This window comes from Bison bison, unplaced genomic scaffold, assembly GCF_000754665.1.
Source record: "Bison bison bison isolate TAMUID 2011002044 unplaced genomic scaffold, Bison_UMD1.0 scf7180017864072, whole genome shotgun sequence".
NCBI classification, from domain to species: Eukaryota; Metazoa; Chordata; class Mammalia; order Artiodactyla; family Bovidae; genus Bison; species Bison bison.
In genome coordinates, this window is record NW_011494644.1 from 3,229,172 (window position 1) to 3,257,003 (window position 27,832).

General features: G+C 38.2%; 2 protein-coding genes across 2 annotated transcripts in view; one reads left to right on the forward strand and one right to left on the reverse strand.

Annotated features, from left to right (window-relative positions):
- Nucleotides 1–19,810, forward strand: part of ACSM4 (acyl-CoA synthetase medium-chain family member 4) — a 22,539-nt gene extending 2,729 nt beyond the window's left edge. Inside the window, exons 3-13 of the mRNA XM_010837412.1 lie at nucleotides 2,847–3,054; nucleotides 8,440–8,583; nucleotides 9,313–9,469; nucleotides 11,774–11,853; nucleotides 13,435–13,558; nucleotides 14,439–14,519; nucleotides 14,657–14,758; nucleotides 15,235–15,362; nucleotides 15,455–15,554; nucleotides 18,423–18,542; nucleotides 19,724–19,810. Coding sequence (XP_010835714.1) covers nucleotides 2,847–3,054; nucleotides 8,440–8,583; nucleotides 9,313–9,469; nucleotides 11,774–11,853; nucleotides 13,435–13,558; nucleotides 14,439–14,519; nucleotides 14,657–14,758; nucleotides 15,235–15,362; nucleotides 15,455–15,554; nucleotides 18,423–18,542; nucleotides 19,724–19,810 — 1,331 coding nt within the window. The remainder of the gene's footprint in view (nucleotides 1–2,846; nucleotides 3,055–8,439; nucleotides 8,584–9,312; nucleotides 9,470–11,773; nucleotides 11,854–13,434; nucleotides 13,559–14,438; nucleotides 14,520–14,656; nucleotides 14,759–15,234; nucleotides 15,363–15,454; nucleotides 15,555–18,422; nucleotides 18,543–19,723) is intronic.
- A 720-nt stretch (nucleotides 19,811–20,530) lies between these two features.
- Nucleotides 20,531–27,832, reverse strand: part of THUMPD1 (THUMP domain containing 1) — a 7,762-nt gene continuing 460 nt past the window's right edge. Inside the window, exons 2-4 of the mRNA XM_010837144.1 lie at nucleotides 26,477–26,651; nucleotides 25,250–25,498; nucleotides 20,531–24,430 (exon numbers count right to left, since the gene is read on the reverse strand). Coding sequence (XP_010835446.1) covers nucleotides 24,012–24,430; nucleotides 25,250–25,498; nucleotides 26,477–26,651 — 843 coding nt within the window. The 3' untranslated portion in view covers nucleotides 20,531–24,011. The remainder of the gene's footprint in view (nucleotides 24,431–25,249; nucleotides 25,499–26,476; nucleotides 26,652–27,832) is intronic.

The window sequence follows — 27,832 nt, forward strand, 5'->3', positions numbered from 1 at the left end:
ACAAAACTCTATAAAAGCAAACGTGGGTACCAATACCTCTTTGCAGTGCTGGTTATGACGTGTTCATCCAGATGCTCCAGAACTTCCTTCTCTGAATACATTTGGATTCTCCCTGACATAGCAGTACAAAAGGAAGAAAAAAGGACTATAACAAAATGACTTTTAAGACTAAGGTTGTAGATTCCAGCTGGAAAACCTTTGCCTCTTCCCAGAAAATTAATGTGTTAAATGACACATTTTCTCCCACAGTAGTAATTTATAATGTACCCCAGTAAAATTTCTACAGAACTCTTTTCCTTTCTAGGACAGAGTTCAGCAGAAACCACGGCCAGTGAGTTGGCCATCTATTTTTGTAAAGAAAGCTTTAAAGTTATAATGGAATACAGCCATGCTCACTCATTTATGTATTGTCTATAGCTCTTTTTGCACTACATCAGCAGAATTGCTGATTGAAATAGAGATGGTATGACTCACAAAGCCTAAAATGTTTACAATCTGGCCTTTTACTGAAAAAGTTTGCACACACAACATAAATGTTTATAAGTCAATCAAAAATAAACAAGAATACCGAAGGATATACTACTATACAGAACACAAAAACGCTTGTTGCAATATCATTAATAATAGGAAAAAATGGAAACAACTATATAGGAACTATTAAATAACTTAAAAACTAGCTGAGAATAAAGTTTAGTGAGAGTGTGGTTATTGCTAATTGAAATTATGATGCTTCAATTTGCTGGAATGTCATTAAAAGAATAATTACAAGGATTTCATAATAGTGTTGAAAAATGCTCTCATTGCCAATATTACATAAAATAGCAATATATAAAATTCTTTTTACATTCACTATAAAAAGGAATTTGCAAATGTGAAACCAATTGTGGGTTGGAAAGAGATTAAAGGTTTTATTTGTCATAAAAATATACTAATATTACTTAACATAATGTATGCCATTTGTGAAATACTGAGATTAAAAACAAACCCACAAGCAGAATGGTCAAAAATATACAATTAATTAAATGTTAAACAAGCGCCTGAGGGATTATGTTTTCAAATTCAGAATAATTAAATCTCAGTAAACAGAGATACTAGTACTATGCACCACATAGCTAAATACTTTGCTTTTGCTGTAAAGCGTAAAAATCTGAAATCCACTAGAAGAGAACTTACTCCTGACCCCCAAGCTATCCATTGAATACATCCACATCACAAATCCCCCAAGAGTACTAATAACTTCTGAGCCACTAAGAACAAATGGTTTGCAAAATCTTATATTTTTATATTGAGTGAATGATGAGATATTTTCTTGATTAACTTATCACATCAAATATTTATTCATCTTCTCAAGAGGGGATGACATGTAAGAGCTTTTAAGATACATTCAGTAATTGAAGTTTCCTTCCTAGGAATTCAACTCCATATCTTCCTATTTAGCCTACTTCAGGGAACTCACCAAGAAATAAGGAGTCTGGTATATGACACAGGTCTTGGAGTCTGGGAAGTGTATCTTTGAATCTTGGTTCTGCCACTTACTTTACAGCCCCTGGGCTAGTTGTCATCTGTCTGCTGGGATTAATTTTAAGTGAGATACCAGGCATATATTATATACTCAATAAATGGCGGTGGCTCTTTGTAATGCTTTACATACATTCCACTTTCTTGCCATTGATCTGCTTTAAAAAGTACAATCCACTTTCCCTCTGTTTTTCATCTAATTCTCCCATATATGTTCTTCTCATAAGGAACTAGTACTTTAAAATCAGGCCCATCACAGGCCAATGTTTAGAATGATGTGAAACAGTGGAATAAATGAAGCATTGCCAAAGTAATGTAGGCATATGTCAATGAACACAGACCACTGAGAAAACCCAGGTTTGAAGGCTGACTCTGCCACTTGCTTGGCTCATATTCCATCAAATGGCAACAACTGCATTGATTTACATGGTTGCTTAGAACAGTGACCTCCAAGTTTTTTTTGGCTATACAATCTATCAATAAAAATTCTTGGGAAACATATACTCCCATCTGGATATAGTTATTTAAGTTGTTCTACTTTGCTAATACAGTATGTATAAAAATATATATAAAAATGAGATAAAGTCATAAACAGAATTCCATATCTGCAATAAATTTTTTAAATTCTAATTTCTTCTCTTATCCCTAGTGGCTTATCTTGCCAAACTCATTTGGAAACCATAGGTTCAGATGATTGGATGAGTTGATATTCATGAAAATGTAAACCTGTAAAGTGCTGTAAAATGTAAAGTACTGTTTAAGTGTTATATGACAATGACTAAAATGGTACATAATAATAGCCCACCATTATGATGGCTCATGGTAAAGAATCATCTGCCAGTGCAGGAGATGTGGGTTCCATCCGTGGATCTGGAAGATCCCCTGGAGAAGGAAATAGCAACCCACTCCAGTATTCTTACCTGGGAAATCCTGCGGACAGAGGAGCCTGGCAGGCTGCAGTCCATGGGGTGGCAAAAAGAGGCAGACATGTCTTAGCAACTAAACAACAACAGCATAATGCTTACTATGTGCCAGACTTATTATTAGTTTCCCCATTTTACAAAGAAGGAAAGGAGGACACAGAGAGATGAAGGAATAAGTTCAAGGTCACAAAGCAAGTATGTTGCAAGAATGGGATTAGATCCAGGGACTGTCGGACTCTGAAGCCGGTGCTCTAAGGATCTCTCAGAGATCAGGGTCCTGCGAGATGTTCCTGGAGACCAAGACAAGGGTAGCTGAAGGTTAGATTTTGCAGCTCTTTGCCATGCAGGCACAAAGCCCAAATTTCCACAGTCCGCAGTCTATTCAGAGGCCTGTCTCTTTCCCAGGGCTTGTCTTCATGCCAGGAACAACCCAGCTGACAGCAAAAGACATCCTCTATCGGCTGCATGCATCTAAGGCCAAGTGCATCGTGGCCAGTGAGGAGGTGATCCCAGCAGTGGAGTCCATTGTGTCCGAGTGTCCAGACTTGAAGACCAAACTCCTGGTGTCTCCACACAGCCAGGATGGGTGGCTCAGCTTCCCAGAGTTATTTCAGTGAGTATTTTCCCCACATTAGTTGCAGTGCCAGCAATAACACCAGTCACAACTGCATCTCAGAGTCTCCTAGCCTCCAAGGACTCCTGCATGCTGTGGGTTGATCCAGGCTCCGTCTCAGGAAAAAATCACCTAATAAAAACGTTTTAAGGACAGAGAAAGGGCTGTAGCTCTGCTCCCATTTCCCTCCTTTTTGCCAGGGCCTGAGATGAGTGTCCTACCTGACTTAGTACTTGCCTAAGTCCTGGAGCACGTCTCCCACAACTCACAGCCTTGACTCTGGCCACCATTTTTTTCCCTTAAATGTGGTTCACCTCAGGGCTTTTGCCCCTGCTGTTTTTTCTATCTGGAATGCTCTTCCTCAGCCCTCATCAACAGGAAGTTGATGACTTCCTGTCAAACTTCAACTCAAATGTCTTATCCTCAGTGAGACTATCTCTGACCACCAGTTCCAAGCTAGTCTACCACATCATCCTATTGTTTTCTTCATAGTACTCATCACTATCCAAATATCATATCCACTCATTTGTTCCTGTATTTACTATCTGTTTTTCTCCTCTGCAGTTGACAAATGATGACCCATAGGCCAATTCTGGCATGGCACTCACTTTTATAAAGTTGTGTTGGAACATGACCACACCCATTTCTGTACATATTGTTTAGAGTGGCTCTCATCTTATAAGAGCAGAGTTGGGTAGCTACAGCAGAGACTCTATGACCCCCAAAGCCTAAGATATTTATTATCTAGGTCTTTACAGAAAAAACTTCCATCCCTCTTCCAAACAGTAAGCTCCAAGAAGGCAAAGGCACTATTTGTCTATTTGACTGATCATTCCATTTCTAGTTCCTACCATTTAGTTGGGCCCTAAGACATGCTTACTGAGGACTGAACAAAACAGCACACTTAACCTCAGTTTTCCTTATATGTAGAATAAGGATGCACATGTCTTAAGTGTTGTTTTGAGGATAAAATAAGCTAATAAGGAAGAAAGTGCTTCCTAAACTGTAAAAAATGGAGTAAAATGTTTATTAAATGTATTATCCTTCAAAGAGCTGTTAAGTAGCTTATGTTTTTTTAAAAAATACTTTTGATTAGCTTATAAAAAGAAGACATATAAACTCTGTTGAATAAAAGTAGTTTCCATTGCTGGAATAAAATTTTACCAGTAATCAAAACTAAACCCTGTTGGTCAGACCCAAAAGGTTTTCCCACAGCTATGCCAGAGGATGCTGTTTGTGTCTTTCATAAACTGAGTACCTCTGGATAAGTCAAATAACATCTCTAAAACTCTGTGTCTTATCCATAAAATAAGAATAGTATAGTTTCTACCCCAATGAGTTGTATAAAAATCAAATGTGATGAAGCATGTGAAGTTTTTAGCATAATGCTTGGCACAGAGTAATCACTCTGTAAGATTTATAGTAATTGTAATTATTATTAGTCTGAAATTAACAAAGCCATTCAGCAGTGCAGTAATTCCCTAAGGTAGTATTATTCAATTGAATATTCATATTCCTCAGTAAAATATTTTTAACACACTCCCCTAATACATATGTATTTATTTATTTATAAATTATATACATGTACTTTTGTGCACCACACAAATATAAAAAATAATTATTTTAAAGAATGAATTCTAAAATACATATAATTTGAAATTCTATTTTCTTCTCATTCCAGTCATCTTGCATATACTCCTGGGCAGCAAGTTCCCCCACTTTCAAGACTCCTATCCTAAACAACTCTGCCACATTCTGTTGAGTCCCCAGAAAGCCTTTAAAGCATCACAAAATCCACAGGAGACAGAGAACTTTGAACTCACATGAATTTCAAATTGAAATTTATACATTTGGGGAGTATTTTTCAAGGTAAAGGGAATCCTCACTTCAAACAAACAACTTTGGAGTGTCATAACTTGACAACTGGCATGGATTGTTTCTCTAAAAGCTAAGGAAAAGAGAGCCATAAATTGCCAACAACTGGCTGTTCTCTCAGAAAACCACACACAGCCATAATCAGTACTATCTCATTTGGTTAGAGTTAATCTTCTGGGAGTTCACTTTAAGGTTTCTTATGCTACTTCTGTCTCCCATGGATAGACATTCATGAACATTTTCCAGAATATTATACTAGAATGGGGAAACAGTTAAAATTATGGGCCTGACTGATATTTCTCTTTTCCTGTCCTAATAAAAAGGACCCTTCCCTTCAGCTCAAGACCCTGGATTCTGATCATAAGGGGCTTAAAACAGTGTTCCAGGAAGAAGAGCTATATGAAAAAAGTATGGAGGCAAAGAAAATCCCAAAATGTGCAAAGAAAGTTTGTGCAAGCAGTTGGGGGTGGCTAGAAAGGAAAATATGAAGTCATAGTGGAGGCCAGAAGAGCAAGCAGAAGCCAGATAATAGCCTCTCATATAAAGATCTGACTCTTTGCGATCCCATGGACTATACAGTCAATGGAATTCTCCAGGACAGAATACTGGAGTGGGTAGCTGTTCCCTTCTCCAGGGGATCTTATCAACCCAGGGATCAAACCCAGGTCTCCCACATTGCAGGCATATTTTTTACCAGCTGAGCCATCAGGAAAGCCCAAGAATACTGGAGTTGGTAGACTATCCATTCTCCGGTGGATCTTCCCAACCTAGGAATAGAACCAGGGTCTCCTACATTGCAGGTGGATTCTTTACCAGCTGAACTACCAGGGAAGCCCAAAGATTGAACATGTATGCTAAATTTTTAACTTGATCCTATGAACAAGGGATCTGGAGAGGGAAATGGCAACCCACTCCAGTATTCTTGCCCAGAGAATTCCATGGATGGAAGAGTGGGCTGTGGTCCATGGGGTCACAAAGAGTCGGACACGACGGAGCAATTAATACACACATGACAAGGGAAGCCAGTGAAGAGTTTTAAGAAGTGAAGTGTCAAGGTCAGTTTCCAGTTTTAAATAGATTTCTCTGGCAACTGCATAAAAAATAAATTTGAATAGAACCAAACTGGAATCCGAGAGACCATCTGAAAGGCTTATCTAGGGAAGCAATGACGAAATTCTAAGTCCAAGCTCTGATGAGTAGTACCAAGAGGAGGAGGCACACTAAAAAAGAACTAGAAGGATTTGGAGACTCATTGAACATGAAGAATGAAGGCAGGAATCTTCTGCTTTTTAGCTCGGATGACTTAGTGGGTGGGATACTATCAGCTTGAGAAAGAGTTTAAAGTTGTGTGCTCAGTTGCTCAGTCGTGTCTGACTCTTTGACACCCCCACAGACTGTAGCCTGCCAGGCTCCTCTGTCCATGGGGATTCTCCAGGCAAGAATACTGGAGTGGGTTGCCATGCCCTCCTCCAGGGGATCTTCCCAACCCAGGGATCGAACCCAGGGATTGAACCCAGGTCTCCCACATTGCAGGCAGATTCTTTACTGTCTGAGCCACCGACTGAGGGGACTAAGAACAAACAAATGTGTAGCAAGTGGTAGATATTTGAGTCTCAGGCTCAAGGAGGTAAGGATATAAATCTGGAATCATCAGCATATAATCAGTTCCAAAAAACTGATTATATATATAACTCAGGTATGCAAAGAAAGACAGAAGTCATACGCTGGAAACCCTGCTTGAAAATCTTCTTGTCACTCACAGATTATAATGTTTCTTTGTTTTAAAAATCAAAAGCTTTATATCAAAAGTTTTACACACTAGATTAAGAAGCATTCAAAGATGAGTTGGGCCTTTTTGGTTTGTTTTTGTTTGCTTGTTTGTATCAAATACTATGATGATATTCCCCTTTCTCCAGTCCAACACATACCAATTTCACCATATATTTTACTGAAAAAGTCAATACAATTGAATGGTTTATTTTTATTTGGGGAGAGGGGACAAGGGGTAGGATAGGCAAGTTACCAAGAAAACCACATTAATATTTCATGAAACTATATTTGACAATATAGTGTGTGTTTATATCATTAATCCTTACTGTTTTAAAATTTCAGTGGCAATCTTAATCTAATTAGGATGGATTAAAATGGTATCCTCAACTCTGTTTCCTTCAACCTGAGATATTAAAAAGATGATATGTGAGTTTCAAAAATTCATAGGTGTTCTATTGGGTATTAAATACTGAGTAACAAACCAACTCAAAAGTTAGTGATATAAAAACAATCATTTTATTTGCTCAAGATTCTTTGGGTTAGAGATTCATGTAGGTCTCAGCAGAAGCAATTTATCTCTGCTCCACATCAGCTTGACTGGAGCTGGAGGATCCAAGTGGGTTCACTCATAAGTCTGAGACTTTGGTGTTCGTTAAACATTTCTCTTCTCCCACACATGCCCTGTCTCTCCAGCAGGACAATCTGAACATTTTTATGTGGTGGCTGTGTTCCAGTGAAAAGTGAAACTACAAAGCCTTTGTGGCTCAGGCTGAGAAGTTGCACAACTTCTGTCATGTCCTGTTGGTCAAAGCAAGTCTTAAGACCAGCCCAGATTCAAGGAGAGAGGACACAGGCTCCATCCCTCAGTGAGGCATGCTTGGATGGAAGGAATTTTGGGGGCTGTCTATGCAGACAATATTACACAGATATTACTATCAGTTAAAGTGCTCTTAGCTTTAGCAATAGAAGACCCAAGTAAGCATGGCTTAAACAATACAAGTTTATTATATTACAAATAAGTACAGAGGTAGAATGGAATGAGAGTTGGTTAATTCAGTGTTTTTTTGAAGATAGCATGGACCTAGACTCATTCATCTTTCCATCATGCCATCCTTAGTGTGGATGATAATGCTTCTTGTGATCCCAACATGGCTAGGCTGATTCCAGACATCAAGTACTCTTGCAACAATATCCAAAGGTCAAAAAGCAAGATGAATGGGGTAGGGGGAGGCAGTATTCCTTCCTAATTGCATCATATGCCCATTCCTAACTCAGTAACTCGGAGAAGGCAATGGCACCCCACTGCAGTACTCTTGCCTGGAAAATCCTATGGACAGAGGAGCCTGGTAGGCTGCAGTCCATGGGGTGGCTAAGAGTCGGACATGACTGAGTGACTTCACTTTCACTTTTCACTTTCATGCATTGATGGCAACCCACTCCAGTGTTCCTGCCTGGAGAATCTAGTGGTCTAGACCACTGGTGGTCTAGTGGTTAAGTGGTTAAGCTTTTATGCCCTCACTTCCAAGGGTACAGGTTCCATCTTTGGATGTAGAACTAAGATCCCACAAGCCATGCAGTCCCTGTGAAGTCCCTATAAGTTTTCTTGAGAAATTTCTCTCAGGGAGGCTTTGGATTACATTCTGGTGTCAAGAAGGCATAAGTAGCAAAGCAAAAAAAAAAATATCAGAGCTAAACTGGTCTGCCATGTTCAGTCATCATCTTGGGGCCCATACTTTACAGAACTGCCTCTGCAGAGCACAGTTGTGTGGAGACAGGAAGTCAAGAACCAATGGCGATTTATTTCACCAGTGGGACCACAGGCTCTCCCAAGATGGCCCAACACTCTCAGAGCAGCCTGGGAATTGGGTATACCCTCTGTGGAAGGTAAGGAGGAAAACTGTTTTTTTTTTAATTATCCCCTGAGCTGCCAATATGTATATCCAATTGCCTAGTTGGCATCTCTACTTGGGTGGCTATTAGGTATTTCCAATGAAACATCTACAAAATAGAACTCTCAATGTCTTAATTCAGGAAATTGTACCATCTAACCAACTGGTCAAGCAAGAACTTAGGAACTGACCTTGATTCAGTCCCCACAACAGCACGTGTGGCTCCTTCTCCTTTTGGCCACATAAATTTGCCCACCCAGAAAGGCCGTCCAAGATGCCCTAAAACTATCACATTACCCTATTTCATTTTCCTCATAGCACTTATCACTATTTGAAATTGTGATATTTACTTAGATACTTATTCACTATCTATCTCCCTTAAAACAGGGAAGAAATCTGGTCTTCCTTGCCCTCTGCTATAGAACAATGTCTATCATATAATATTTGCTCAGTAAATAGTTGTCACCTCAGTGGACAAACTCAGAAAACCATGCCAAACCCAGACTCCCAGTCTACTCTCAGACTACCTAAGATTCTGAAAAGCCCTCTATCAAGAATGAGAGGTGGTGCTGCTCATCCGGGCATGGGGCTTCTTTTGACCCTTCTCCATAGCCATTGAGGTTCCAAGGCAAGGCTGTTCCTTAAGGACACAAATTTGTTTACTTTCCTGTTTCTTTGTTTTATTTCAGCTTGGTCTGTATTGTTGCTTCCCCATATCACTTAGGTATTGGCTAGACCTGAAGTCCACAGATATCATATGGAACATGTCTGACACTGGCTGGATCAAGGCTGCCATTGGCAGTGTGTTTTCCTCCTGGCTTCAAGGAGCCTGTGTCTTTGTGCATCGGATGGCCCAGTTTGACACCAACACTTTCCTGGATGTAAGTCACTACTTCAAATTACATATAGTTTTCTAAATTACATATAGGTTTCTCTCATCTTTCCCAAAACCATAGAGACATGATTCCTCAGAATGCAGGACTTCTTGGGCTTATGAAAACCATTTCTTTTTTAAGAAGTAAAGTCTCCAGAGACTTGGCTTTAAAATGTATTTAACAGAGTGAAGAAGGAACACCCACAATGCTCTTAAGCATAAAACCCCTCTTGTGCTTCAAATTCTTCAGAATTTGCTAGTATCACTAAATCAGTGGCCACCTGAGAGTCTGGTTCTAAATAACAGATTAAGTCTCAGTTCAGTTCAGTTCAGTTCAGTCGCTCAGTTGTGTCCGACTGCCTGAGAGTCTGGTTCTAAATAACAGATTAAGTCTCAAGTCTAAATAAATCTTTGGTTTCTGTTTCAGTGAAACAAAGACAATAGTTGATAAATCCGAACTCCTGTGTAGAGGAGATGAAGGTGGTGTCACCTTTCTCCCAGAGTAGCGCCTTTCATTCTCCCTTCGCCCTGTGCTTCTCACTTTGCTAATTCTCAGAACCCAATATTCTTCTTGAAACCAGGAACATCCATCCTTCTCAGCCAGCAACAGCTAGAATGAGATATCAGATGGCTCCAGTTTCTTTAGCCTTTAGAAAAATGTGATTCAAGGCCAATTATTTTTCAACTCCATGAATGATCAATCAAGTTTAACAAAATACTTATTATTAAAAGCACCACACCTGTGTGTGACTAAAAGCTATGCTCACCCTGTTATTTTGCCAACTGGTTTGACGAGATGGTTTATGAGTTTTCACAGAAATTTAGAGTAACATAAGAACTTGGGTCTCTACATCAGATTTGTAAAGTTACTTGAAGTAGATAAGTTAATTTTACAGTTTTAAAACCAACATTTATAAAATAAGAATATTTTATTATTTATGAAATATTCTCTTTCATAAAGTATTAAATATGTTATAATATTTAAATAGAAATATTTAATAATATGTTAATATACCATCACATATAATTACATATAACATTATTAGTATTCTTATTTAGTATATTCAATGAGACAAAATGAGAATAAATATTAAAATAAAATATTCTTTTATAAAATATTAAATGTGTAAGATCTAAATATCTTATATGTCATTGACAAATTATATATTAATATAATATTGATATAACTGTTTCATGTAATATTAAATACAAATATTAAAATTGTTTTCATTCAGTTGCTAAATTGTGTCTGAATCTTTGCTGCCACACTGACAGAAGCATGGCAGGCTTCTCTGTCCTCTACTATCTCCCAGAGTTTGCTCAAACTCATGTCCGTTGAGTCAGTGATGCTCTCTAACCATCTCATCCTGTGACACCATTTTCTCCTTTTGCCTTCCATCTTTAGCATTGAGGTCTTTTCCAATGAGTTTTCTCTTCACATCAGATGGCCAAAGTATTGGCACTTCAGCTTTAGCATCAGTCCTTCCAGTGAAAATTCAAGGTTGATTTACTTTAGGTTTGACTGGTTTGATCTGTTTGCTGTCCAAGGGACTCTCAAGAGTCCACATTTGAAAGCAAAAGTTTTTCAGCGCTCAGCCTTTTATACGGTCCAAATCTCAGATCTGTACATGACTACTGGAAAAACCATAGATTTGACTAAATGGACCTTTGTCAGCAAAGTGATGTCTTTGCTTTTTTAATATGTTGTCTAGGTTTGTCATAGCTTTCCTTCCAAGAAGCAAGTGTCTTTTAATTTCATGGTTGCACCACAATTTGAAATCATCAGTTTTTCAGCACTCAGCCTTTTATATGGTCCAACTCTCACATTCATTCATGACTACTGGAAAAACCGTATTTTTGACTATATGGACCTTTGTCGGCAAAGTGATGTCTTTGCTTTTTTAATACATTGTCTTGGTTTGTCATAGCATTCCTTCCAAGAAGCAAGTGTCTTTTAATTTCACCATCCACAGTGATTTTGGAGCCCAAGAAAATAAAGTGTTTCACCGTTTTCATTGTTTCCCCATCTATTTGCCATGAAGTGATGGGACCAGATGCCATGATCTTAGTTTTTTTAATGTTGAGTTTTAAGCCAGCTTTTTCACTCTCCTCTTTCACTCTCATCAAGAGGCTTTTTAGTTCCTTTTGCTTTCTGCTGTTAGAGTGGTATCATCTGTGTATCTGAGGTTATTGGTATTTTTCCATGAGATGATCACATGTCAATGAAAGAAAAGAGGAGGTTGTAGACATCAGCTCCAGTCATTGCCTTTAATTAACCACTGCTGATATTTCGTCTTTCTCCATCATCCAGACGCTTACCACTTATCCCATCACGACCCTCTGCAGTGCTCCCACCGTGTACCGGATGCTTGTGCAAAAAGACCTTAAGAGGTATTTGGGCAGAAATCTCCATTTGAACCACAAACAAAAGTTATAATCCAGCAACACAGATCTCCCCTTTTCAGTACAAGATAGTTTCTCAGTCTCACCATTACTGACATTTTGAACCAAATAATTCTGTGTCATGGAGTGCTGTCCTTTGCTTTGTAGCATTCTACCTGGCCTCTACCTACTATTAACCTATATCAGTAGGAATTCCCTCTCCATCAGTGGTGATGATCAAAAATGTCTCCAGACATTACCAAGAGTCTCCTAGAGGGCAACCTCCCACCCCTGGCCCCCAACATCCCCAGTTTAAGAATCACTGGAACAACAGAACACTTCCAGAGACAACAAGAGTTCTGTAATCCCAGTGCTTTTATCACCCCTGCTCTAAACACACACACACACACACACACACACACACATCTATATTGATACTGCCCTGAAGTTAATAAAGTCTTATGACTTAAAGCTTATATTCAACTTAGCCAAATCACCTGAACATTAGGTGAAGTTGCAAAGTATATTTATTTAACTAACATGAATTTAATACATAAGGAGAGAGAGAAAGGAAGAAACAATTTAAGTCATTACAGTCACCTGCTTCTCCCCTAAACCTGGATCCTTCAAAGACAAAACAAACAGAAAAAAGGCTTCCCCCAAGGTGTGGATGTCTAGGAGGGAGATAGCTATGAGAAACAATAAAGGAGACATGAATCTTCCCTTTTCCTAATCAACTCCTTGTGGCCCTCAGAATGTGAACATCTTGCTCAAATTTTAAGATTAATTCAAGGACTTCTGTTCTGAATAGGCCCAATTCATTTTCTACCAAACCCTCCCTCCCATTATGGACCTCACTATGTTAGAATTGAGCTGTTCCAAGCTTTCTCACCTGAACCTGGCTGGGCAATTGAGTAGTAGGCCACTGGTTAAAAGCTCACGCTACAAAGTCAAACAGGTGGACTCTGCTCCTAATAGTGGATCTCAATCACTCAAGAGGACCTTGCTAAGGCTCCCTTAACTCCATCCATAAGAGATATTTAAGAGCCACCTCACAGGTTGTGGTAAGAATTCAACAACAGCAGCATGTTTGGTGAATGAGATACTTGACAAGTGATAAGTGTAGAGTACAGATTATTCAACTCTGCTCTTTATCTTTCAGAGGGCTTGGGCAAGTTCTTTAACTTTTTTCAACCTCAATGTCTTCATCTGTAAAACAGAGTTTGTGAAGATTATGAGAGTGCTCCACAAGCCCTTGTAACATCATAAATGTTCTATTAATACTAGCTGCCATATTTCTTGGCTCTTAATAAGTTCTTAATATCATTATTAGCATTTTCTCCAACATTTTCCTCTCTTGAATGACCTGTTAAATGTAAACTCCACCAAGAAACTGTTTTAATCATAACATACCCCATGTGCCTAGAACAACATCTGACAAGAGTAGTTGCTCAACAAATATTCTCTGAATGAACTTTCCTAAGACTTGCCCTTCCTCACTCTTTGCTTGTTTCCAATGTCCTAGTTATCTGCCAATGAAAGCCACTCATATTTTGCTCCCCAAAGACCCCAGTGAAACTCTCTCTCCAGATATAAATTCAAGAAGCTGAGGCATTGCTTGACAGGAGGGGAGCCACTCAATCCAGAGGTGCTGGAACAGTGGAAAGTGCAAACTGGATTGGAGCTGTATGAGGGCTACGGACAGACAGAAGTGGTATGTTTAATGGACAAAGTTTAGCCTTTCAACCCCAGGACTGTCAACTGAGCCCCTGAAGTGTTCCCATCATGCTCTAAATTGTGATGGTATTTCCTAAAACTTCTAAATTGCCCGACTAGGTTTGACTGAAGGGGAATTATGATTATTCTTGGCTTTCCTGCCTCCTCACACAGGCTAAGTCTCAGAGGTGTTAGAGATTGAAGAGGTTCAAAATTGAATAGCTCATCTTTCCAATGCACTGGGAAGGACCCCAGAGAGTCCCAGTGGGCTTAATAGAACTTAAGGTGCACTTAATGGTACTCAGCCAAAAGGAGTGATTTTCAAAGTGTAGTCCCCAAACCAGCAGTATCAGTAGCACCTATGAATTTGGTAGAAATACAAATTCAAATACCCTGGCCTCTCCCTGACCTATGAATGAGAAACTGGGATGGGGCCCCAGCGATGTGTTTTAACTGATACATACTCAAGTTTGAGAACTACTAGTACTCTCGCCTGGAGAATCCCATGGACGGAGGAGCCTGGTAGGCTGCAGTCCATGGGGTCTCGAAGAGTCAGACATGACTGAGTGACTTCACTTTCACTTTTCACTTTCATGCATTGGAGAAGGAAATGGCAACCCACTCCAGTGTTCTTGCCTGGAGAATCCCAGGGATGGGGGAGCCTGGTGGGCTGCCGTCTATGGGGTCGCACAGAGTCGGACATGACTGAAGCAACTTAGCAGCAGCAGCAGCAGTCTCAAATAATATATTTTGGAAGATGAGCTTGAATACTTGAAAAATCAGTCAAAACTGGGTCTTGGATTTCATTGTCATGATATATTAATAGCTACAGTAAAGTGAATTTTTACATAGTGACATAAAATATATTCTCTTAATAGGGAATAATTTGTGCCAATCAGAAAGGACAAGAAATTAAACCAGGCTCAATGGGGAAAGGAGTACTACCCTACGATGTGCAGGTGGGTAATACCCAACTGGTTCAACAAAGAAGAGAGACTATTTCAGATTTCTGCTATTCATTACAGAACTATTAATAACCCATTTTCATTTTGTGTAAAGAAAGTTTTAGGTACCTAAACTGTTTCTTTCATTCTAGATTATTGATGAAAATGGCAATATCCTACCACCTGGAAAAGAAGGGGAAATTGCCCTCAGGCTAACATCTACACGACCCTTCTGTTTCTTCTCTGAATATGTGGTACAAGAATGTAGAACTTTAATAGACTTTAATAGAAAAGGTGGTATAATAGGGAGTCATATAGACTTGGGTCCAAATTTCATATCCCACATGTTTTGCTATGTAACCTTGGACAAGTCACAAAATCCAAGTCTATTTCATCAGCTGTAAAATGAAAAAAATAGATATATTATCTCTCTCCTAAGGATTTTGTGAAGATTAAACTCTATGTGAAAGAAACCAGCTACTTTGGTTGTCCTCAGGAAGGACACCTGGATAGGCTTTAGGGGGTGGGGGGAGGTAGATATGTGGTGCCATGGGTGGCATAGATAATATTTTTTATTATACTCTTGTATTCTTTTGTATTCTTTGCCAGGAACTACCTTTTTAAATTTTTTTTTTTAGAAATAGAATATGAAATGTACTAGTCACTTCATGGGTGCCATACCCCTTCTATTCTGATCAAACTAATCCCCAATGTCATGTTTGATTCATAGGACAATCCAGAGAAAACTGCTGCCACCATAAGAGGGAATTTTTATGTCACTGGAGACAGAGGAGTGATGGACAGTGATGGTTATTTCTGGTTTGTTGGCAGAGCTGATGATGTCATCATATCCTCTGGGTATGTACATTTGGTACTTTTAGAAAGTCACAATTTACCAGGGAAATCTACTTAGGTGTAGATGTCAAAGGCTTCTTCTTTTCCCCTTCTAGGTACCGTATTGGGCCATTTGAAGTGGAGAGTGCACTAATTGAGCACCCAGCGGTCATTGAATCAGCTGTTGTCAGCAGTCCAGATCCAGTCAGAGGAGAGGTAGTATGAAGGTCACTAATTAAAGCAGCAATCTCATATTTTCAAGTTGCCCATCTAACCACTTTAAAGAATGAATCAAAAGTAGTCATGTAATGAGACACACATGGCAATATATATTAGGCAATCAACTTTACAAGTGAGTTGTGTACCAAAGGGAATGTTTTAAGATTCTTTTAGTAGCAAATGACAGAAACTCAACTCAAACTGACTTATATTTCTTTAAAAAAAAAAACAATCTATTGGCTCACACATCCAAGGGTTCATGTGATATTAGCAAAACTAAGTCTGTCTCTATTTCTTGCTCTGCCGTTCCTTATGTTGGCACTATTTGGGCAGGTTCTTCCCACCTGACAGTAACAAACACCATATATACTTAACAAATTACACCTTGACAACCCCAGGAAAGGAGACAGCTTTTTGCTGTCTTTGCAAAGATCTTTGCTGTCTGGCTCAACCTGGATCATATGCCAGTCATTGGACATAGGAGTTAGTGTCAACTCCATCAGAGAGGTAAAGTAATCCTCCACAGGCAAATCAGGGTGCTGTTACTGAAAAGGGAAGACCAGATACTGCACAAGCAAAAGCAGATTTTACTATATGTATGATTGTCGTGAAATGCGTACTATACTTTCTCACAGAAACAGTGCAAATAAGAGATTGTGACCAAGTTCCCAAACAAATACCACAATCCTAATTAGGACCCAATGAAAGCGACTTCAGGGAATGACAAAAGTAGCCTTAGTTTTTGATGTTCAGTTGCTCAGTTGTGTCTGACTCTTTGGGACCCCATGGACTGCAGCACACCAGGTTTCCCTGTCCTTCACTATCTCCCAGAGTTTGCTCAAAATCAGATCCATTGAGTCAATGAGGCCATCCAACTATCTCACCCTCTGTCGCCCCCTTCTCCTCCTGCCTTCAATCTTTCCCAGCATCAGGGTCTTTTCCAGTGAGCTGGCTCTTCCCATCAGGTGGCCAAAGTACTGGAGCTTCAGCTTCAGCATCAGTCCTTCCAATGAATATTCAGTGTTGATATCTTTTAGGATTGACTGGTTTGATCTCCTTGCTGTCCAAGGGACACTCAAGAGTCCTCTCCAGCTCCACAATTTGAAAGCATCAGTTTTTTAGCACTCAACCTTTTATATGGTCCAACTTTCACATCCATACATGACTACTGGAAAAACCATATTTTTGACTATATGGACCTTTGTTGGCAAAGTGATGTCTTTGCTTTTTAATATGTTGTGTAGGTTTGTCATAGCTTTCCTTCCAAGAAGCAAGTGTCTTTTAATTTCATGGCTGCAGTCACCATCCACAGTGATTTTGGAGCCTAAGAAAATAGTCTTTCATTGTTTCCATTGTTTCCCCATCTATTTGCCATAAGTGATGGGACCAGATGCCATGATCTTAGTTTTTTGAATGCTGAGTTTCAAGCCAGCTTTTTCACTCTTCTCTTTCACCTTCTTCAAGAAGCTCTTTAGTTCCTCTTAGCGTTTTGCCATTAGAGTAGTGTCATCTGCATATCTGGGGTTATTAATATTTCTCCTGGCAATCTTGATTCCAGCTTGAGCTTCATCCAGCCTGGCATTTTCCATGATGCACTCTGCATGTAAGTTAAATAAACAGGGTGACAATATACAGCCTTGACAGACTCCTTTCCCAATCTGGAACCAGTCCATTGCTCCATGTCTGGTTCTAACCGTTGTTTGTTGACCTACATACAGGTTCTCAAGAGGCAGGTAAGGTAGTCTAGTATACCCATCTCTTTAAGAATTTTCCACAGCTCAGTTGTGTCCAACTCTTTGTGACCCCATAGACTGTAGCCCATCAGGCTCCTCTGTCCATGGAATTCTCCAGGCAAGAATACTGGAGTAGGTTGCCATTTTCTTCTCCAGAGGATCTTCCTGACCCAGAGATCAAACCCAGGTCTCCTGCATTGCAGGCAGATTCTTTACCATCTGAGCCACCAGGGAAGCTCCAGCCTTAGTTCTAGGAGGAAGTCAAATTGTATGGAAGAGAGAATTTTCTTTTCCTCATGGAAGTTTCCTATATACTTTACGTTGAAATTTCAAAAACACTTTGCTTATCAGCATTCTCCCACATCTCTTTCTGTATTCCTGGCTCAAATTATACATGACCTTCTGTGGATCCCATACTCATACCTCCAGTATCACTTCCATGATCAATGGATTCTGTTGTCCAAAATACTTTTCTCCTGTCACCAAATTCTCCTTGTCTCAATACAACCATTTCAGCTGAATATCAGAATTAAACATGAATTAGAATCAATGTATGAATTGTTAATAACTTATATTCACCTCAGTAGTTATCTAGTTAGTGGGTTTTAAACAGTATTACAAAGAGAAGCAAAAAATATCAGGCAAGAAAGACTTTTTATAGTAGATCAGTCCTTTCTGAGTCCATTTCTCAACATACACACTTTCTCCATCAGGCCTCCTCAAAATCCTCTCAAAACACATATTCTCTAAACCTCCAATAATCCTCTACTACTTCTTAAGTATGATGGAATAAGTGGCTACCTGTCAATCAAGGACTGCCTATTTAATAAACAGGATTAGTCTGGTTGAAATGTTAAATACTAGTGTGACATGAAAATAAAATGAAGGCTTTAGCTTTATTGAACCACTGCATTCCTCACTCTCTCAAACCATTTATCTGGAATTAGATCTCAAAACCTCACTGTACAGTTGTATTCAAGCTTTGTTCATAGGTGATCTCCAGCATATGCATGCATTACTCAATCTACTATTAACAAACAATTAAGTATTGGTGTTTGCCATTGATTCCAAACTCTTTCATGTGTCTGAAAAAGAAATATATTGATATAAATTGATTTTTTTCCCCCTACAGGTAGTGAAAGCTTTTGTTGTTTTATCTGCACCCTTTAAATCATCCAACCCAGAGAAATTAACTCTTGAACTTCAGGATCATGTAAAAAAATCAACTGCACCTTACAAGTATCCAAGAAAGGCAAGTATTGTGCCCAAAAGTTAAATGTGTTACCAAATAAATATCTAAACTAGTAAGTACATATATTAGCTTTTGATTTTATAGTAACTCATTATACAAGTAGAGGACACCTGTTTCAACTTTGCTTTAAAATACTTTATATTAAGATACTACAGATGTTTGAAGAATTAGAATCTTTGGTCATCTCTACAATACTAAGTAACTACTAAAGATCCTTATCAGACTAATCAGTCCCATTTCATATAAGGAAAAAAAAATAGTGGCCAATCATTTTCAAAGACAGCACGACTTATCTATCATAGTACTTTTGGGCCATTATACCTTTCTAAATTCAAAGCATGTGACTTTAAGTATTAAGGGATCAAATTCAAGGGACAGGAAGAAAATACCATCCAAAGAAACTGTGGAATTTTTCCTGAAACCTTCTCCAAAGGAGGGATTTAAGGACAATTCTATATAAAGACACACAGATGGCACTACAATTTCCTTCTAGTCCTAGAATCCTATTAGTTGATATTGACTGATCCTCTACGTAAGAATTCAGTTTCAGTTGGCATCATTTCAGCTAAAAGGTAGTTAATTTCAACCTAAGCAACCTAATTTCCATTCAGTTCACTTAATCAGTGCCTAGTTTCTTTTCATAAATGTTTGAGGACATTTTAAAATACAGTAGTCATATCTTGAGGGAGATCAGAAAGTATTTTACTGTCAAGTCAAGGCCTAAGTAGGAAATTGTATATACTCAAAATTATCTTTAAAAAATCTCCCCAGAACTTCCAGGACCCAGTTCTTAAAAGGTCAAAAAAAAAACGAGAATTAACTTGATGTTTCTCTTTGCATTTAGCTGTGGGAAGTAGAGACCTAGGTCTCTAGACCTAGGTCTAGACCATCTCCCTGGGGAAGTAGAGACCTAGGTCTGGTTTGAATTAGAGGAAAGCAATAGAATAAAGGGACTGTTCTTCTGTAAAGCAAACCAGCATTAAAAACCAGCATGATGGAGCTCCACTGTCATCTTTATAAATAAACAGAACAGTTTCTGGTGACCAAGACATTCAATTAGCTTCACACAACAGACACTGAAAGTCAACAGACACTTGATCAGACACTTAAAGTCACATGCTTTACTAGTGGGGACAGTAAACTTGATCAAGTGTCTCATACTATGTTTTTCTGTTAACTAGGTGGAATTTGTTAAAGAACTCCCAAAGACAATCACTGGGAAAATCAAACGCAACGTTTTAAGAGACCATGAATGGGGTCGAACATAGCCTGACAAGAACACACTGGCATTAAGCAGTTAACAGGGCTGCTTTCTTTTAGCCCCTTTTTCCAAATAATTGAGCGACTACTATCTTAAAATGCTTACGATCTTTCCTGGTTGAAAAACTCTACCGAGTTTTTGTTTTGCACTTCGCCAAAAAATAAGTAAGTAAAAATCTAAAAATATTTGGGAAGAAAATGATGATGACCAAACAACAAAGGCAACGATAAATGGCTTGTAGTGTTTAAAATAGGAGTCAAATGATTAATTAGAAAAACATAATGGACAATGAATTTACCTTGTGCCTGATCTTTTCAAAATAAAGATTAGAACTATTCTAAGAGAAATGCTCAAGACGCAATTTCTTCTACTTAAAATCTTTATGTGCTACTAATTCTTTAAGGTGAATTAAAATACTACTCTTAAAGTAAGGACTCTAAAGAATTCAAAAGTCAATAAATGAACTTAATTAAGTACTATACTATATACTTCATTTTGAAGCAAACTCACTGTAAAATATCTAACACTTGAATTAGACATAAAATGCTTAAAAGTTTTTAGTTTTAGAAACTAATATTTGTATCTTTACTTTTTGGACAACACACAACTTTTAATACATAATATGACATAAAAACATCTTTTATGATTAAACTACTTTATAATTACAATTATAGAGCAAGAGCTTTACTAAGAGGCAGAAAGAAAAAGTAGAGACAGAACACTAGTATTTAGGGAACTAATTTTATTTTTCTGAAAACATTAGGAACTATCAAAAAAAAAAAGCTGAATATCTGGCCATATCAAAAGCAAAATACAAGTAAAAACAACATTCAGAAATCGTATTTAATCATAGAGAAATATGTTTTAAAATATCAAATTTAACACTTTCCTCCATAAAGCAAAACAAGTTTACTAAACCACAACACTGGAGTTTAACTAATTTTTTTAAATAAAAATTAAAAGAGAAAAAGCACTCCATTCCCACCCTGGAATCCCATCATATATAAAATAATATGCTCAAACGTTAGTGGAAATAAACAATTGGTAAACTTGAAAATAAATCTCTCAATGAACGAACTCAGATTCCAACAGAACACGGTACTACCTTGTATTTGCAGAAGAGCTTTTGTCACACTTAGGCCTTACCAAATACAAATGTAGAAGGGGATTACAACAAACTACTACATCAAAATCTTTATGTAGAGTAGCAGCTTTCACAAAATAAAACGAACCTAGTTCCATACAATTGTATGCCTACAGCCAATTTTATTCCCCAAGTCTTGTACTATCAAAATAAAAGTATCTTTGTCTTGGAAAGTCTGAAGGCACCAAAATCCTATTATTCACATTCCCCCAATGATACTTAGAATGCTTTTATCATCCTTTCAAGATAACTTCAACTTATTAAGAGTTAACATTCTAAAGATATATAAGGAAGCGCCAGCCTCATCTGCATTAGCAAGGTCCTTTCTATTCACATAGCAGGGGTTGGCCTGTTCATTCACCTCTGACTCTTTGCAATCCCATGGACCATAGCCCACCAGGCTCCCCAGTCCATGGAATTCCCCAGGCAAGAATACTAGCGTGATTCGCCATTTCCTTCTCCAGGGGATATTCCTGACCCAGGGATTGAACCTGGCGTCTACTGTGCCTCCTGCATTGGCAGGTGGATTCTTTGCCACTGAACCACCTGGGAAGCTATTCTCTTTGCCCCATCCCAAATTCTTCTGGTTTGAAGAATTAACCAGAATCATTAGAAGGATAAAAATTATTTCCATGTTCACTAGCCAATAAACAACTACAGCCATTGGTGCAAGACTTAACATTTATACTGCCAAACTTGTTAAAAAATAAATCCAACTCCAAAAGCTAATTTCACAACCCCTCAGTATTCTCAATTATTTTATTTTGCAATCCTCTGTTATCTCTCTTCTTTTTTCAGTTTTACCCTGGAGGAACCCCTGAAAAAACTTTCAAAGTATTGCGTGTGTCAGCACCAAGTTGAAGGATACTCATGTTTCACAGAAATTCACAACCGTGAGAATAGGACTCTCAGTTCTTCTTATTCTCCCAATGACAAAATCTCAAGCTGAGATTTTGAGAAAGGGTTCCTCACCCAGTCACATAGTGTTGGGAAAAGGAAGGGAAATGCTATTTAATTTGGTTTTGCAATTCTTCAAGGAGAGTTTAAATAAGGCTTGAGACGTTGCTTTCTTCATTCTCAAATCCAAGTGTCTGTGGAAACCAAGAGTGCCTTATTCAACATAATTATTCCAAAGAGTCAGTTTCTTTTAATCCAAGACTCCTGTCACTTTAAAGAAAAAAATATTTTTCTCCAGGCCCTCATAAAAACAGCTCATTTGTTCTTGCAATGAAAAAATGTCTAATGAGACCATTCTTCATCTTCAAAGCATTTAGCAAAATCTGGCCTAGTGTTTTCTTGTATTTAGAACTTACTGGTAATTCACCTTTCAGCTCAAATATCCTGTGGCTAACTCTTCCTCAGATAAGCATTGGATTTCTGTATGTAAGAGATTTACATGCTCTTCATTCAGGTTTTAGTTGGTTCTTTTGTTTTAAACACATAAATGTATCTTTAATTAACCACTTTTGTAGCATTATTTAGAACTTTCTTCACCTCCAAGCTTTTTCTTCACACTGTGAAGAAAGCAATGTGCTGTAATTACCAAAGTCATAGGATATTCTTTTAATAAAGTGATGCAGAATTTGTCACGGAGCCAGCCACTGATGGGGCACTAGGAGTACAGATGACAGATCACTGGGTTTTCAGATATGAAGACCTACTAAATTTTATTGACCACTGTTTGGAGAGGCTCCTAGTAACTTAAAGTTTTCTTGAATTTCCTGATCATTTACAAATCCTACAAATGCTACAGCATGACAAATATTCATGAAATCTGTTGATTCATCAGCTCACACAGAGAAGCTGCTGCTTTTATACAAAACCTCTTTAGCATCACGTAAGTCAATTTATTATACTGACAGTAAAGTCTTCAATTTCTTGTACTCCTTGATCTAGCTAAATGTTGGTATTCTTAGATTCTTATCAATTATTCGAATTTTTCTTTTCTGGAAAAAATTCTACCACTAAATAATTTGCTTTCTAAACCTTTTCATTGAATGTGGTTTTTTTGAACAAAAGGTTTACTGTTCTGGTATTCCAAAGCCATTAAAATAATCTTTATTTGTCAAGGGGCTATGCTTTATAGTTACAACTGCTAAAACAAATGTTCAGTTTGTAAGTTGCATTTCACAAAGGATATACAATGGAACAGCTTGGATTATATATCCCTTTACATTGTAAAGTAGCTTACAGTATAAAGCATTTGAGTCCCTTTTGCACTAGTAGACTTCAGTGACTCAGAAGACACATTCTTTATAACCAACCTTATCAGAAATGTCTGTAATTCTATGCCTAGAATGGAACATTTTTCTTTCAAAACTTGCCTTCAAAAATTGCACCACTGCACCATCAGATCTGTTTGTAACAAATGTTATTAAAACATAAAAATGAGCATAACTTCCACTGTAGGGGCTATGGGTAGGATCCCTGGTCTGGGAACTAAGATCCCACATGCCCTATGGTACTGTCAAAAAAAAAAGGGGTGGGGAGTGGATAAAAACAAAACAAGAAAAATCCCCAAAAGTAAAAAAATTCACAAAACAATTCACTTCTAACCTATACAACCCATGTTTGTCCAATGTTTACAACAAAGCGGCAGGGGACAACTGAGTTGCAATACACAAAAATTCCTTTCTTAGAATGGAAATTTCCCTCTTGAGTTTTGATTTCACAGAGCCTGTTCATTCCTGTAAGTCAGCTGGTAGTGCAGAAGGGGATAGTGGGGAAGGTAATCATGAAGGAGAGGCCAACATCATTCCCCTACCACCCTCTGCTCTCTGCAATAGTGTTCACCAATTTATCCAAAGTCTGTTCTAAGCCAACCAAATGCACGTGGGCCTACTGCACACTGCCATATATGGCTGAAAGACCTCTAACAAAACTATTAACAGAGCTGCTCCACTACTGTGAGTAAATTATGGAGAACACAACATCAAAAACAGTATTCTTAGTCACAATTTTATATGGAATCCCAGCAACATCTCACAAAACTCCAGTTGAAAAATCCACCTCCAAAAAAAAAAAAGAAATATCTACCTTCAATACCAAACAATTTCTTTTCCTATCAGAGATCATTTTCATTTGATTCAGATCCTTCTGTGACTTGACTTGCAAGTTCAGGTTTAGCCACCCCCTCATTCACCACATGTGTCTCAGATATTGATTCTGTTGGACCCAGCTCCTCACTGTTCTCTGGTACCACTTGTTGGTTATTTTTTCCTTCTGCTGGGTCATTTTGACTTGATTTGTCACCAGATTCCAATTTAGCTTCTTTCCCATTTCCTGTTTGTGCTGCTTGCTTTGGGTTAAGCTGTGACAAGTCCTTAGCACTCTTCACCACCTCCTGGAGATTGTATTTTCTGAACAACATGTAATCTTTCACAACACTCAGGCAACAGACAGCTTTAATGATTTCTACTACCACTGTGTACTGTGGATTGCTAAGATCCACTTTATTTTCTGAATTGAGGCTGCCTACTATTCCTGTAACAAAAAGGAAAACAAGATAAAAAAAGATACCATTAAGCTCGGTGGATACAAAAACAATCTTTCACCTCCCCCTATTTAGAATTTGTTAAATTTATAACTAACCTTATCAGAAATGTAGTTGTTGAAACACTACATATACTAGTAGTGTGATACTATAGCATATATATAAATGCATGCACTAGTCCACTACTTTACATGTATTTGAATCAAGTTTTCTGAATGCTTTCAATACATAAATACAAATGAAATCCTGAGAAAGTTAATAAGAGCTCTTTTTTCCTCAAAGAAAATGCAATTCTGATTTGGAAAAGACTTTAGTATCTAACTACCAAAAATAATCTCATACCCAACATATTTGGAGAAGGCAATGGCACCCCACTCCAGTACTCTTGCCTGGAAAATCCCATGGACGGAGGAGCCTGGTAGGCTGCAGTCCATGGGGTCGCTAGGAGTCAGACATGACTGTGTAACTTTCAAGTAGACAACCTGAGCAACTTCACTTTCACTTTTCACTTTCATGCATTGGAGAAGGAAATGGCAACCCACTCCAGTGTTCTTGCCTGGAGAATCCCAGGGACGGGGGAGCCTGGTGGGCTGCCATCTCTGGGGTCGCACAGAGTCGGACACGACTGAAGCGACTTAGCAGCAGCAGCAGCAACCCAACATATTGAAGTTAGGCTTGATATTATTTAATGACATTTTAAAATACTTGCTCTCACTCAAAAATATAAGCCCTAAATATTAAAAAAAAAAAATCTTAAAAGCAAATATTTACCATGGCACATCTTTGCAAAATCACTAAGAGAAACATACCTGCCAATTCTTTGATAACTTCTTCTCTATTCATATGACTGTTATTCCGAGATTTGTATACAATCTGAAATGTTCCTTTGTTTGGAGCTTTAAACCATGGTTCCAAAAATGTTTCTGCATATTTTTTCATATCTTCTAAGAAAGCCTTGCATGTGCCTGAGATGGGCAACATTCGTAGAATAACCCGAGTCTTCTTCTTCTTGGTTTTGTATATATCTTGGAGAATATGATGCACCAATTTCTCAGGTTCTAAAAGAAAAAAATCAGCACAAAACAAACAGGTAAGTTTCAAAGTCCTCACACATTTTAAACTCTTCAGACTCTCTAAAAAGAATTTTCATTGGCAGTGACATAAACTGACGGTAGATTAGAAAAACTTATCATAATGAATTTTAAGCAAGTTTAACCAAACATTTCTTCCAACTAATATTTCTTTGGTGCACTCTGTATTAATACTGTATCTAATATTTTAAGTCCACTTTTATCAAAAGCAATTGTTCATGAAGACTCTGGAGTTAATTTATTCATGATGTCTGATTTATCTAATGACAACGTCATACTGTTGTTTTCCTGTAACAGCAGCAACAATCAAACTAATAAACATTAAATAGAACATGTTTTACAAAAACAAAACAAAAATCTTCAAGTCACTCAAGATTTAATCAATCCATTAGCTAAGTCTGTACTGAAGTCTAGATTTCAGACCTCAGAGTCATCCCTTAGCCACAAGATCATAATGTAGTCCTTAGGAAGCATCCTGACCACATACAATTCTATTTGAGGCTGTTCAGTGTTTTCAATATTTTTAAATTAGTTAACTACATTTAAAAACATAGAAACTTCTCCAGATTTCCAACTTCTTTTGAAAAATCAGAAGATCTGGCTATCCTGAGACTACATTCCCAAATGTCTGGAGCCATTCCAAATTGGGAGAGCTGAGTAGCATCTGCTCATTTTAGACAGAACCATGTACTCTTGTTTTGCCTAAAGTTAAATACAAAGGAAGTGGCAAACCCAGGTTTCTACTCCTAAGCCCATGCTAGTCCACCACCCCATTTCGCCTTTCCATATGCCTAGTGCCAACACAGTGCTAACACAGAGAGGATGCAATCAAATGATTAACTGAGCCATGCCCATGAACCCACTTTGTAGGCAGTGTTCTCAGAGTCAGGGTGATGTCCTGATATTATAGGATCAATAATCTTAAAGTGTATTAGTCAGACACACCTATCCCAAGTGTCCTGATGAAGACTACATTATTTGCTCCACTCTCCACTGACTGGAATCTTCTTAGCCTCATCTCAGTGGATGCCTTAATGTCACCAACTTCTTTCTTCAAGGCAGCTTCCACATCATCGTCTTCTCCCTCACTTCCAGAGGGTTGTTGATCCTTGTCTGCAAACTGCTTGCATAAAATTAATGAGGAGAAATGCCACAACAGCTCATATTAAAAGCTCTTAGTTAACTATTTATATAAACCCCACCCCCAGGGGCAGAACATGCAATATTAACAATAAAACTTTTTATTTAGACACCACCTCCTCCAAAATGTGGAGAAGGAAGGGAGTTTCCTCAGACTACCATACATATCATTTGAAAATGTTTTCTAAAGCATCCTGACAGTCTGGGACAGAGGGAAATGTGCTCACCAGATGAATCATTACAGGGTGGACTGTAACCCTATCAATAGATATCTCTGTGCCTGATATGACACTCTCCTTTCATAAGATTAAACCAAATAGTTATGAAGTTAAAAATCCTTTACAATTGTACTACTGAAATAGTTAAAGAACTTGCTCAAGGTATCCACATAGACAGGACATACACTTGTTGCCCAGTTCTCTGCTCCACTAGTGATGAATATGGTTACCAATCAAGCACTAATCTTACACATTTATGGAGCATTTTTTGTTTACAGGGATGTTATTTTATGTACATATGCAATTTTTTTAGCCAACTTTCCAAAGTCCTATAACATTCTTTTTATGTAGCTCAGCAGAATTAAATAACATGTTCATCCTTTGAGCTAGTAAATGACAGTACCTTACCTGAATTGAAATAACCTTTGTACTGTCCTCCTTCATTTAATTCCCTGGGGTGTGCATGTGTGCGTATTGGTCACAATCCTAAACCAGTAATGTAATTATTTCCAAAATTGAACAACTAGATTTCACACGGTATTGTTGTAAAATATTTTTACTGCTTGAAATGCATTTTTATATACATTTGAGAAGAAACTGGCACTAGTACCCAAACCACTATTTTAGAGATGTTACTGCTTAGGATAAACACTGTACAGCCATACGGTGCCAAATGGTGGCAAAAACCTTAAGAACGAATGAAGTGTGAACCTGAACCAGTGTCCTGGTGAGCAATACTTCCCAAAGCTACGATGAGAAATACGTGTTTCTGAAAGAGGTTCAGAAACAACGCCTGAACCGAAGGAAGCAATCTATACCTGGAAGCCACCCTGGTTAACGATGGGGGTGGAAAACAAGGAGGTGCAAGCATTTCAAGCACAAGACCAGGTAGGGATCGGGCGGGGGGGCGGAGGGAATATACCTAGGCGAGGACACGCCTCCT